Source organism: Rattus rattus, chromosome 4, assembly GCF_011064425.1.
Source record: "Rattus rattus isolate New Zealand chromosome 4, Rrattus_CSIRO_v1, whole genome shotgun sequence".
NCBI classification, from domain to species: Eukaryota; Metazoa; Chordata; class Mammalia; order Rodentia; family Muridae; genus Rattus; species Rattus rattus.
This window is the reverse complement of record NC_046157.1, coordinates 42,816,411-42,830,119: the sequence shown is the minus strand read 5'-3', so window position 1 is coordinate 42,830,119 and position 13,709 is coordinate 42,816,411. Positions and strand designations below refer to the sequence as shown.

General features: G+C 37.9%; 1 protein-coding gene across 1 annotated transcript; it reads left to right on the top strand.

The window, feature by feature from the left end:
- Positions 1 to 2,587: 2,587 nt before the first annotated feature.
- LOC116897931 (olfactory receptor Olfr180-like) lies at positions 2,588 to 3,547 on the top strand. Its single transcript, XM_032899331.1, has one exon. It carries the CDS (start codon positions 2,588 to 2,590, stop codon positions 3,545 to 3,547), a length of 960 nt encoding a protein of 319 aa, XP_032755222.1.
- Positions 3,548 to 13,709: the final 10,162 nt, after the last annotated feature.

The following is a 13,709-nucleotide window of genomic DNA, read 5'->3' as shown; positions in this document are numbered from 1 at the left end:
ATAAATAGGATCCACAACCATTTTTTGTACACACACACACACAGAGAATCATATCTATAATAATGAAAGGTTGAAAGAGATTACAATAAAATTGTAATCATGGCTTACTTACATTAATCATGGTAATACTTTCATAGATTCCATTTATCTCCAATCTCATAGAGTTGAACACAGAAACACAGCCTCCAACATGACAACATTAATTTCTGTTTATTTCTCAACATATAAATGACACCAAAGGACATAATGGCAGTGATATTTCCAAAAATGGGTCTAGAGGATGTGGTCAGGTGCACTGAATGTAGTGAAAGAAAAGCATGTGATTCCAGTTGATTACACCTGGTTTTGTTGGCCTATCCAGAAACCAAACTCCTTTTCAAAGTTGTTTGTTACCAGGTGATCCATATTGTTTCTCTACCCATTATCATTTCCATGTAAGCGAGCTTGATGAAGCTTAATTAATCAAGTACATTAACGATGTATGTCAAAGACAACTTTCTTCATGGACATTTATTTAACTTCAAAATCTCATTTCTCTTACCTCTAATTAAGGTGTTTGTTTAATCATATTTTGGGAACCAGCTTCTCAGATTAAAGTCTGTAGAAATACCTACAGTCAATGCCAAGGAACTCCCTTTAGGATCAATGTCTGTTTCGGTTTGATCTGTTTAATTTTTGGCCTAAAGATAATGTGATAATTGTCCTGGCCACTGAGCCATATGTCCTATATTTTCATGAATTATTCCCCAATGGCTTCAGTCAAATGTAAAGATCATGTGACACTATTCGGGCATATAATGTGATGGTTAGTGTATGCACAGTATGTGGATGGATTTCAAATACACGCCTACATATGAAGAAGGAAATCTAAAATAAGTAAGCATTTCTTTGTACATTTTATCTACTTATGATTGACTCTGAAGATATACTGAAAGATCAAATGGAGGAGTAAATGTCCACTCTGAACAGAAAAGCACCATAGTTCTGTGGGCAAATACAGAGGTAGGCTATCAACAACTCGAAAAATAATTCTAAGAGGATAGTAAAATTATTTTTCAGATCCGTTTTAATAATTATGTTTGACCGTGGAGAGGAGTTTTCACATAGTAAAATGAATTTCGTGTATTATATTCTAATACAATATTTTTTTAAAAAATGGCATTGGCTAGAATGAATATGAACTTGCTTATATTATACCGCCATATAAAAGCAATATCTTGTAGTGCTAAAAAGTTTTTCCAAAATAACATAATTTGAAAGATGTAGATATTAAAATTACAAACAACAATTTATTTTATAAGTTTACTTAAAAGACATTAGTGACACATTGCAAAGAACTGTTCCATGTTATGGGAGTGAATAACAAAACAGGGTGTTAAGTTCAGTCTAGACAATAAAAACCAAGGAAACAGTAATTACAGGGTGATTTTAAAAATTATCCATTTAAAGCCAGAGAGTGCTAGCAATTCCTCAAAGAAAAAAAATTATCATAACTGTAAAAATACATGCTGTTTCTGGATTTAAATTTTCCAGCATTATTTCAGTCAAACTAAAATCTAATGGGTGTGGGTGTCTATTGAATTCTAACATGTAAGTCAGGAAGAAAAGAATTCAAAGTTTAAATGCTCGTATAACTGTAAAACCTTTAGTATATTCAATGTAAAAAAACATTGCTTCACTCTGAAAATATTAGTAACTGCACAGCAAGTATTTACTGTACGCATCTCAGAGCGTGCACTGTGGGCAGAGTCTTTGTTACTAACATACGTAATAAAGAACACATTCAGAGCACTGACATCCAGACAGCAAATATTTAAAAACAGGGATGATTAAGATTAGAGGTAATTCTATGAAACTTTGTCAGGCAAGATAGAGTAAGAACCAAAATATGTTAAAATCAGTAAAGAAATGAGTTTAAGAGAAAATGATCATATCATAGAATCCTATCCGATCATTCGGGGGAGGGGTAGGCCTGGATGTTTTGGAACATGCTCTGTAAGCCAGAATGGCCTCAAACTGTGAGAAATACGACCTCTGCTTCGAAAGTCCTAGAGTACTAAGGGCATGTGCCACCATGCCAGCTACAATTTCAACCAATCTTGAAAAATTAAATTAACCTTCATTTAAAATAGCCCACAGTAATATTAACTGAAAAATGTGAGACAAAATTTTTCAAATTCATTTTAGTTTTATAAGGTTTTATAAATTAGGCATTAAAATATTTACAAGGTAATTTATTTTTAAACATTTCATTGACCACAGAATATAATAACTTTTGGAAAGTAAGTTACTACCACAACAAAGATTCATGTGGAAAAATAGAAAATCATATATATTAACCTTATATTTATAGGGAGTTATACAATAATCCATGTAAAGCATCTAAGCGTTAGCTCAAAAGATATCTCAAAACAATATGCAGTGAACAATGTGTATGTGGTTTCTTCTCATATTACATAATGTACCATGACATATTTCAGAGGATAGTTAAGGTAAATTAAACAGAGCCATACCTGTTCACTACAACTAGAGAGGGAGAATAAGAAATGTTCTGCCTTTCTTAACAAATTTTCATCTCAGCAGAGAAATGAGAATGGAGAAGACAAATCACTCCTTGACAACAGAGTTCATCCTCATAGGATTCTCAGATCATCCAGGTGTGAAGACACTTCTGTTCCTTGTGTTCTCTGCCATCTATCTGGTCACCATGGTGGGGAATCTTGGGCTGGTGGCCTTGATCTATATGGAGCCTCATCTCCACACACCCATGTACATCTTTCTGGGCAACCTGGCCCTGATGGACTCCTGCTGCTCCTGTACCGTCACTCCCAAGATGCTAGAGAACTTCTTTTCTGTGGACAGAAGGATCTCTCTCTATGAATGCATGGCACAGTTCTATTTCCTCTGTCTTGCTGAAACTGCAGACTGCTTTCTTCTGGCAGCCATGGCCTATGACCGTTATGTGGCCATATGCAACCCACTGCAGTACCACACCATGATGTCCAAGAAGCTCTCCCTTCAGATGAGCATGGGCATATTCATAGCCAGTAACCTGCATTCCTTGATTCAGATAGGGTGTCTCTTAAGGTTAACTTTCTGTAAATCAAATCACATTGATCATTTCTTCTGTGATATTCTTCCCCTGTATCGCCTCTCCTGTACAGACCCATTTATCAATGAACTAATGATATATATTTTTTCAATGCCAATTCAAGTCTTTACCATTACAGCTATCTTGGTCTCTTACTTCTGCATTCTTTTCACTATTTTCAAGATGAAATCCAAGGATGGGAGAGGAAAAGCACTTTCTACTTGTGCATCCCATTTTTTTTCTCTGTCAGTATTCTACACCTGTCTTCTCATGTATTTTAGACCATTGGAAGAAGGTAATAAAGACATACCAGTGGCTGTGTTTTATACAGTAATAATTCCTTTGTTAAATCCTTTTATTTACAGTCTGAGAAATGCAGAGGTAGTAAATGCTACAAAGAAAGTTATGAAAACTTACAATATTTTTAAAAACACTTCTGCTTGTACAGCACATTAATTTCAGCTTATTAATTTGATTTTATTAATATTAAATATAGGAAAATGAAAATGTAAATTATGTAAAACATTAGTATTTAAATGGTTAGGTATATTTATTAAAATGCATATAATATATATAATTCAAAAATTATTAATTTAACTGTTGTATCTACTTTCATTGTTCTCATGAGATTCTTTTAATATTATAATTTCAAATTCAATAAACTAATGTAATCCCACAATGAAATGGTTTAATGTGTAAAATTCTTCTTTGATTAGTATTGTTTAGCTACTGGGAAACTTTTTGTGTTATTTTTCAACAATGCAAAAGACCTAAAATTGTCAGCCATTAACAGACTTACTTTTTTTCAGAAATCTTCATTCTCTTCCTTCCTCCCTTTTATAAAGCAGATATGATAAAAGAGGAAACTTGATATATGTCTAAGTCCCTGTCTTCAGAGTATATTTTAAATAAAAATTCATTAGTATTTTGCAAATCATTATACATATGTATAGGTTCTTAATCCATTTATTCAGCTTCTGTTAGAGTAGTAGACACTCAAGCTAGATTTTTTTAATTTGGTCCACAGGCTTTCTGATACACTTCCAGTAGATTCTGACACATTTCACATTCTTCTGTATGGAGAATCTAGGCTATGTACATTTTCTACCCTCAGAATAAAATTAGGAAAAATTTTAAAAGAAGTCATGTACGTTTCTCCATGACTACATTTATTTATTGGTTAAAAATGAAAAACCAATAAACCATAAACAAAAGCATACACATTCCCATCCAATTTTTTGCTGAAATAGTCTTCTGTATACCAACATTATATATTGAATTTTAAAATTTGAAAAATAATGTAATTTTTTCCATATCTTTGTGTAGTAATATTTTTCATTCATTCCTTTGTCCTTATATAGTCATGTGTTAAACTATTGTGGTTTAATGTTTATTTTTCAAACATTTTATTTTATTTTAACTATGCATACATAAATATGCATGTCACATGTATGTATGTGTCCTGTTTGGGATGCTCACTTGTGCAGATGCTCAAGAAGAGGGCAACAGATCCTCTGGAGATGGACTCAGAAGCAGATGTGAGCCATCTGGCAGGGATTCTAGAACTGAAGTGATATCCTCTGGAAAAGACACATGGGCTTTTAGACACTGAGCCATCTCCCCATCCCCTTACCTGGTTTCTTCTTGATATTCTTCCCAGTAATGTATCTGCGGGAACTCTACAGATGTTTTCACTGGTAAGAAGGTCTTCTCTCACTGAGGCCAGACCAAGCAATCCTCTGCTGTATTTGTATTGGGCACCGTGAATCCGCTGGTGTAAGCTGCCTGAATGTTGGCTCAGTGTCTGAGAGATCTCAGGGGTCTAGGTTAGTGGAGACTGCTGGTCTTCCTATAGGGCCCCCTCCTTCTCAGCTTCTTCAAGCCTTTCCTTAATTCAACCACAGGGATCCCCGACTTCAGACCATTGATTGTGTACAAGTATATGTGTCTGTCTCAGTCAGTTACTTGTTGGGCCTCTCTGAGGGTTTATTTTTAATCATTTCTGCTACTTTGAGATTTTAATATAATTAAATCGAATTTAATATCATATATTCCCTTTCCCTTTCTTCCTCCCTTTCTTGCTTTTTTAAATTTGTGGTCTCTTTTTCATTAATTCTTACTATATATACACACAGGTAGGCAGGTAGGCAAACAGACTGACAGACAGACCAGATAGGCAGACAGGCAGACAGACACAAAGATAAATATTCCAAAACACCTAAGTATATCCTGCTCACTGTGCATAGTGTTACCTGCCTGTGTGTTTTCAGGGCTGATCATCTGGTTCTACATAAGTAATTCATGTGCTCTCCCCTGTAAATTTATTTCTCACAATCTCATCGTTCTTTAGTTGCTTGTCATCCTTTTTTGTATGTAGAGGCCTCCTACTCTTTCCCTCGTTCTTTTTAACTTCATTGTTGTTAATGATATTAGACTGTGAAGGAAACAATGTAATAATATAGAGTTTGGTGTACACTTACCAGTGCTCCCTAAAGTGAGTATCTTGTACTATCATAGCATTCTTTTTTTTTTTTGTAGTTTCTTCCAAACCTTTATTTTTTAAAATAGATTGGTTTTTAATTGTATTTGTTTGTATTGTTTGTGGTTTGTTCACATGAGTGCAATGCCCACAGAGGCCAGAAGAGGGTGTTACATCTCCTGGAGCTAGGGTTGCAGGTGTTGTGAGTCATAAGATTTTTACTCTAGTACAATCCAATAGCCTTGTATATAGCTGTAGACTTCTCTTTGGATTTTATACTTATTCCTTCCCATATTTCCTCCCATAATCCAGTTTAGAAAGCCAACTGGCCCTTAGTTGTCAACTATGTTTACTTTCTTATAAAGTGTGACAGTTTTGGACTATGTTATCCATGACCACACTTGAGAATTCTGCCTGCATAAGTTATATCATTCTAGTTTTGTCCTGCCTCACATTTTTCTATCACTGGATTTATTTTTTGGAGAAGAATATCACAGAATTTACATCTGCTTATTGCCCCAGGTAGTTTTGGCATCAACATCCCTTATTGCTGATGTTAACAGCTTAGTTTGCTTGACTAAAATAAGGTATGCTTGGTTTCAGAATTGGAAATTTATCTATATCCTTTCCATACAATTTGTTAGAAAGCAAATAGATCTAGATAAAATTTAAAGAGAAAAGACCTACATGGCATATTCCATACAAGAAGAAGGGTCATAAATTCTGGAAATACTTTAAAATCAAATCAGTATTAAAGAAAACTGCTTGAGAGTTTGAAAATGCCATGTTAGACACAGCACATTCAGGCATGTCTGCGGAGGTGGGAGAAAACAGGTGTGGTACTGCAGAGACAGAGACACGTGGATGTGTACAGAAAATCATATGAGAACAAGGACAAAAACAGTACAGATCTGTAACAGAAATGAAGATTCTAACATCGGGTACCAGAGAACACAGTTGGAAGGGCACCCCCACTCCCTCACTCAGCCACTTACTCTCAGTTGAGTCTTAAGCAAAGGGGAAAGGAAGATCTCTTTCGGAAACAGAAACTGCAGTCTATAAATTTATATATGGGAGACCTGAAATTTCTGCCTACAACAAGAAGGCACCGGAAGAGGGGATTCTCTGACTTGCTAACTTACACACTGGTGCTATGGTGAGATTTTACTAAACATATCAGTGTTCTAATACTTCTTAAGATCCCCCTTAGTATTAAGGCACAGTATCAGTGTTAAGTCAGGAATCCAATGGAAACTTGGATGCATAATCAAGATCGTAGGTCTATGCAGTATGAAATGGGACTCTGATACATGTCAAAGGAAAGTGGAGGATGTTTCTTTTTGAGAAGATTGACTCAACTTCTGAGAAGAATGAACTCAATTGTATGTGGAGAGTAGAGGGACCTGAGATAGAGACCACCATGACCATTCATGCCTTGTGATACGCATCCTCAGTGGAGCTTGCTTTTAAAACCCAGCACACAGAGCCCCAGAGAAGTTGGGTAACAAATTTGTTCTCTTCAAGCATCCCTAAATGTGTGTGCTGACCAATTGCCACAGGTGTGAGGGATTATCAAAGAGGTTCTTCCATTCTTCACTGGTAGAAATGGACTTGAGGTTGCTTCTATCCTCACTGTATTACCATTATGAATTTGAATATACGTACATTCTGATTGTAGTGGTTGTTTTCGGTCAAGGAAAAGGCAGGTAGGGCAAAGTGAGGCTTGGCCTCTACACAGCCTTATTTGAGTTAATGTTGGGAGCAATGCCCTTGAAACCCTCCATTATTGATGTTAATATTATGGTTAGAGTTAAGTAGGACCTGGTGCATGGAAGATCCCCAACCAGCTGTAGAAGACTAATATAAATCTGGTGGTCAGGATGAATAATGATATGATAAAGTTCTGACCTTGCTGAGAAATACATCTGACATCAAGATGCCCAATGTGATGACTTGTAACCTTCCTGAAAAACCAATCCTGCTGACTAATAGATATGACAAACCTGTGACCTTTCTAACATCCAGTTAACATCAGCCAATTCCCTAACCACACGAATATTGTATCCTTGGCCTGTGTAAATGTTTCCCACTTACCCCCTCCCTCTGTTACCCCTGTTATGGTATAAATTCAGCCTTGGGAAAAAATAAAATTGTCACCTTGATCAGGCCCTTGTCTTGATGTCCTTCTTCATGTCTCTTGTCCCCATTCTCTTCCAGGTAACCTCAGCACCCTCATTGACAGGTTAACATGTCAGATCGAAGAAGCAGTAACTTATGCCATTCCTCTTCCTAGTGAACTTTAAAACTAGAATCTTGAGGTGAAGTATCAAAGTATCTCATACTCGATATCCTTATAAACAAGAAAGTATTCATCATTGATATTTTTTAATTTTTTGTAAGTCATTTTTAGCTTTCCTTTACTGTTAGTTTGGTATCTTCATCCCATAATCTTTCCTCTCCTTACCTTTCTTTATCTCCCCTTATTATTTTTGTGTCATATTATTCATCTTTATCTTTATTATTTAGCTTCTTTTTTCTATGTTCTTTCAATTTTCATTCCTTTTGAGTGTACAGTTCCAACTTTCAACTATATCTTGGGAATGTTTGTACACCTGTCTTTGTTGTATATTATTACTATTATCCATTTTCTTCTTTAAATGGAAGTGAAGGCTTCTGGGGGGAGCAATCTGTTTGTTCAAAAGACCACCATGAGGCCCTGGGGTGACTGGAATAGAGATATTCAACCTCCTCCCATGGCCCTGTGAAACTGTGATGTGAGATGATAAGATAGGGTGCATGCTAGAGAGATGGGGGAGAAAGTGAAACTTGGGGGGTTTGTGTACTGTGAAGAAAGGTGGGACTGGAGAGGAAACAGGTGGATATAAGGAGCCTGAGAAAGCACCTGAGGTTACTATGGTGTCTAGGCCTGGTCTGCCACCAAACACCAGGTCTAGGTCCATCATCCTTCTGCAACCAGAGTCTTTATTGCTCCCTGTGGCCCATGTTGCCACCAAAGGTCATCTAGATGTCAGTGGTTGGAGCTGCTGCCCAAGACCAAGTTTCAGTCCAGAGGCTGAGGGATAATCTAAATGGAGCAGCCTGAGCAGTCAACTGAGGCCATGATGACATGCAGGCCAAGCTGCTATCAGAAGCCATGTACACGGGTTTGTGGTATTATCATACCCTGTAGAGAGCTGCGATGTGCTGCACCTCAAAGATGGTGCTGGTTTCTGCCTTCAACCCTCCCAATGGTGAGCGCTCCTTGCAGTAAACAAATCCTTATTTGGCTATGTCTGCCTGGCCTGCTAGCTTCCGCATAGTGACAGCCTATCTACATGACCCATGTGGCTTGCTAGGACTTCCCAGTGTTAGCTATTTAAGTGTGGTGCAGGGCGTTCCCCGTGGGGAGAGAGTCAGAAGAGATAGAGGTCAGAAGATTGTATCAAGGTTCCTGAGTAAAAATGCTTGAAGAAGATCTCCTGTGGTCGTGTCTTCCTTGCTGGTCGAGGTTGGGCGCGGCAATACCCAGTGTCTATGTGGATATCTGAGTTTCATGTTACCACCAATCGCCATAAAGATCTTCCTGGTTTCAGCTGCCACCTGAGGGCATGTTGATGTCCAAGCACTGTGCGGAGCAAGTAGTCCTTTACAAGCTGAGGGAGAGCTAGCACCAAGTGAGTGGATAAAGCAGAACAGGTCCCACCTCTCACCAGCTGTGACACTCAGGAGACATGGCTAGGGAAAGCAGTATACCCACACTACACTTGAGCAGCACAGTGAAGCTGTGGTGGAGGAAGCAAGGGAGAGCTGACCCCATCTGCTGTGGTGGAGGAAGCAAGGGAGAGCTGACCCCATCCCATGCCTGTGCAAAGCAGAAGAGCTTACTATAGTGGTGTGGATGCAGGAGACATGATGGGATGACCAACTCAGATTTCACTTACGACTGAGTTGACCCACCTCAACATCCACCTCTTATGAACTGTTGGACTGCATAAAAAGGCCAGTCTTGCAGATCCAAAGACAGAGGATCTCCATAACACAGGGAAACAATAGAATATCTAAGAGGAGTCCTGGTGAGAATCCAGTATTGATAGTTTAATAGTAGCCAGAGGCCTCAAACCAAACCAAGGATTCATTGCAATGAACATTCACAAGTAAAGCTGTTTGTGTGACAGACTATGTGTTCCACAGATTTATTTTTCTGTTGCGGGGGAGGTTGCAAGGGGAAAATACAGATATGAAGGGATGGGAGATGAGTGGGATTGGGATGCATAATGTGAAATTCACAAAGAAGGAATAAAAAGATTAAAAAAACCCAAAAGAAAGAAAAAATTACCTCCCTAAGATCAGGCTCTAGGCAAACATATAGGGCATTTTCTTAATTCATGACTAATGAAGGAGAACGCAGTCCATTGTGGATGATATCATGCTTAGAATGATAGTCCTGGATTCTATAAGAAAACAGGTTGAGAAAACCATAGGAAGCAATCCAGTAAGCAGCACCCCTCCTCAGTCTCTGAATCAGCTTCTACATCCAGGTTTATGCCCTGACTTCCTTCATTGATCAACTACTAAGTCAAAGTGTAAACAAAATAGGTCCTTTCCTTCCCAACATGCTTTCAGTCACGGTTTCATCACACCAGTAATAGTAGTAATTAGGACAAGATGTTTGTGTACCCCTATTCATAATAGTATTGTTCAAAGTAGTTAAATTTAGGGCTAAAAGTCTATTATTAAGTGAAGGTAAGGCGTGATGTACTTTGTCCATAAAATGGAATATTATTCTGCATTTTAAAAAGAAAAAAGGAAGGGTGTGGTGGCACACACAACAATAAAGGCAGAAGCAGGAGGATCTCTGTGAGTTTGAGGCACATCTTTTCTGTAAAGACTTCTAGGCTAGCCAGGGGTACATAGTTTGACTTTAACATGGATGAGACCATGTTACAATGGGTTGGGTTTTAAAATAACAACACTGTGTGGTTTCATCTATAATGGACTCTCGAGTAGTCAGATCCATCAATAGAATGCAGAATGGTAGTTGCTTGGGAGCATGAAGGAATGGAGAATTAGTAATTCTCCACTGGATTTTAAAAATAACACACAGAATAGTTTCATCAATAATGGACTCTTCAGTAGTCAGATCCATCAGACTGTAGAATGGTAGTTCCTTGGGAGTATGGTGGAATGGAGAATGAGTATTTAAGGGACGTTCAATTTGTATTGGGAAGGATTTTTAAAAGCTTCTAGAAATGATGGGTATGGTGACTGCACAAGGACATTAACATGAATGTTCTTACTTCCATTGAGTTCCATATTTGAGATGGTTATGGTGACACATCTGATATTATTTGGGTGTATACTTTGCCAAAATAAAACAAGTCTGAAATGTTTAACGAAATCACGCGCTCTTATTCTTCTCTGCTCTCATATCCTCTTCCCCTTTGTCTCTGTCCCTTCTCACCCCATCACCCACCCCATCTATGTGCTCATGGCCAGCCCCTTTTTCCTCTCCTCTTCTACTCTTCTTCTCTCATTAAATCTTTCCACGTGAAAAAGAAAAAAATAAATCATGCAAAAATTAGTAGTGGTGCACTTCAGAAGATGTGCCAGTCACAGGAAATATGAAAAGGCACAGCAACATCAAGACTTAGAGGGACAATTCACCATATGAAAAGTTGGAAATCTTTAAGATTAAAACAAAAAATGAAAGAAAAAGAACTTGATGAAATAAAAGTCCAGTGGAAATTGCAGTCAGAAGGCTACATCCAATACCTGAGTTTACAGCTTAGTAACCAAGTAAAAAGCTGGGTGTGGCCATGCCTGTAGTCCTAGCACTCTGAAGGTAAGGGGGTGGAGCCATCAGGAATGTTTGGGATTGCTGGCCAGGTTTAGGAAGAAACCTCCTTTGAGAGGAAAAAGAAGGTATCCCCATAACTTCTACATGTATATACACTCCCACACATTATACCCATTCACTATATATATTAGATGCCATTTATTGTTTAATATCTGTGTGCATTATCAGGTTAGATAAATTTCAGTTTATCTCCTAAAATTTTGATCACTTCTATGTTATGAAAACCTTCACAATCATTTATTTCAGCTTTGAACCTCTACTAAATGTGACTGTGACCTGTATTCACCTTTCTGAATTGAGCTCCCTGCCGCTCTGTAGCTCACTACTCATTCACCTTCCACTGTCTCACTGGACTCTCCAGGCTCAGGCAACAACCATTCTATTCCCTAATGTGACCTTCATTAGATTCCAAACCTGAGATCATGCAGAACTCATGGTTCTGTGCCTGTGTTCTTCATTCAGTGTAGTGGACATTTCTATTTTTCAATAAATTTAAATAACATTCATGCTGCAGCTACAGAATTCCACTCATTTTCCAGCCCCTCTGGGCTTCTCCCCAGTCCTCCCCAGCCCCTAATATCTGATCCTGACCCCATTTCCCCTTACCCTCCACTTTTCCATCCATGTTCCTCTCTCCTTCTGTGCCCCATGATTATTTTGTTTCCCCTTACGAGTTGGATTTGGATAGGCACCAAACCCTGGCACTTTTACTGATGCTAAGGTATTCTTGCAGACAGGAGCCTACCATTACTTTCCTCTGAGATGATCTGTCAACAGCTGACTAAGACATATACAGGTACTTAACAGCTAAGCATTGGACTGAGGTCAGGGGCCCCTTGGAAGATTTAGGAAAAGGATTGAAGTAGCTGAAGGTGAGACCAACACAGTAGGAATCCAACAGTGTCAATTAACCCAGACCCTGAGTGTTTCCAGAGACTAATCCAACAACCAAACAGCTTACATGGGCTGGTCTACGGCTCTTGGATCCTTTGCACCAGAGGACTACCTTGTCTGGCATCAGTGAGAAAGAATGCACATGTAGAGACTTGATACCCCATGACAGGGGGATAGAAGCACAGTGGGGACAGCACCCTCTCAGAAGAAGCAAAGGGGAATAGGAATGGGTTAAGAATTTGGAATGCAAATGAATAAAATCATTAATAAAACCAAGATATTGAGAGTAAAGCCGAAAAACAGTGTCATGGAGAATATTTAGGATCCAAAACTATTTTTGTACACACAAAAAAGAATCATGTCTATAATGAAGGATGAAAAAGAATTCATTACAATGGTTATCATGGCATTGCTTACATTAATCATGGTAATACTTTCATAGATTCCATTTATCTCCAATTTCATGGAGTTGAACAAAGCAACACAGCCCCAAACATAACAACTTTAATTTCTGTTTATTTCTCAACACATAAATGACACTAAAGGACATAATGTCAGTGCTATTTCCAAAAATGAGTCTAGAGGTTGTGGTCAGATGTACTGAATGTAGTGAAAGAAAAGCATGTGATTCCTTCCAATTGATTACAACTGGTTTTGTTGGCCTATCCAGAAATCAAACTCGTTTTCCAAGTTGTCTGTTACCAGGTGATCCACATTGTTTCTCTGCCCATTGTCATTTCCATGTAAACGAGCTTAATGAAGCTTAATCAAGTACATTAACAACAGAAACAGAAAATTCAAAAGATCATCAAATCCTACTACAAAAGCCTATATTCAATAAAACTTGAAAATCTGGAGGAAATGGACAATTTCCTGGAGAGATACCAGGTACCGAAGTTAAATCAGGAACAAATAAGCCATTTAAACAATCCCATAACTTCTAACGAAATAGAAGCAGTCATTAAAAGTCTTCCAAACAAAAGAGCCCAGGTCCAGATGGGTTCACTGTACAATTCTATCAGACCTTCATAGAAGACCTCATATCAATACTATCCAAACTATTCCACAAAATTGAACCACACAGAGTGCTACCAAATTCCTTCTATGAAGCCACAATTACTCTTATACCTAAACTACACAAGACCCAACAAAGAAAAAGAAGGCCAGACCAATTTCCCCTATGAATATCAACAGAAAAATACTCAATAAAATTCTTGCAAACAGAATAAATCCAAGAACACATCAAAACAATCATCCATGATGATCAAGTAGGCTTCATCCAAGGTATGCAGGAATAGTTTAATATACAGAAAACCATCAATGTAATCCACTATATAAACAAACTGAAATATAAAAAACACATGATCATTGTGAGAAACACATGATCA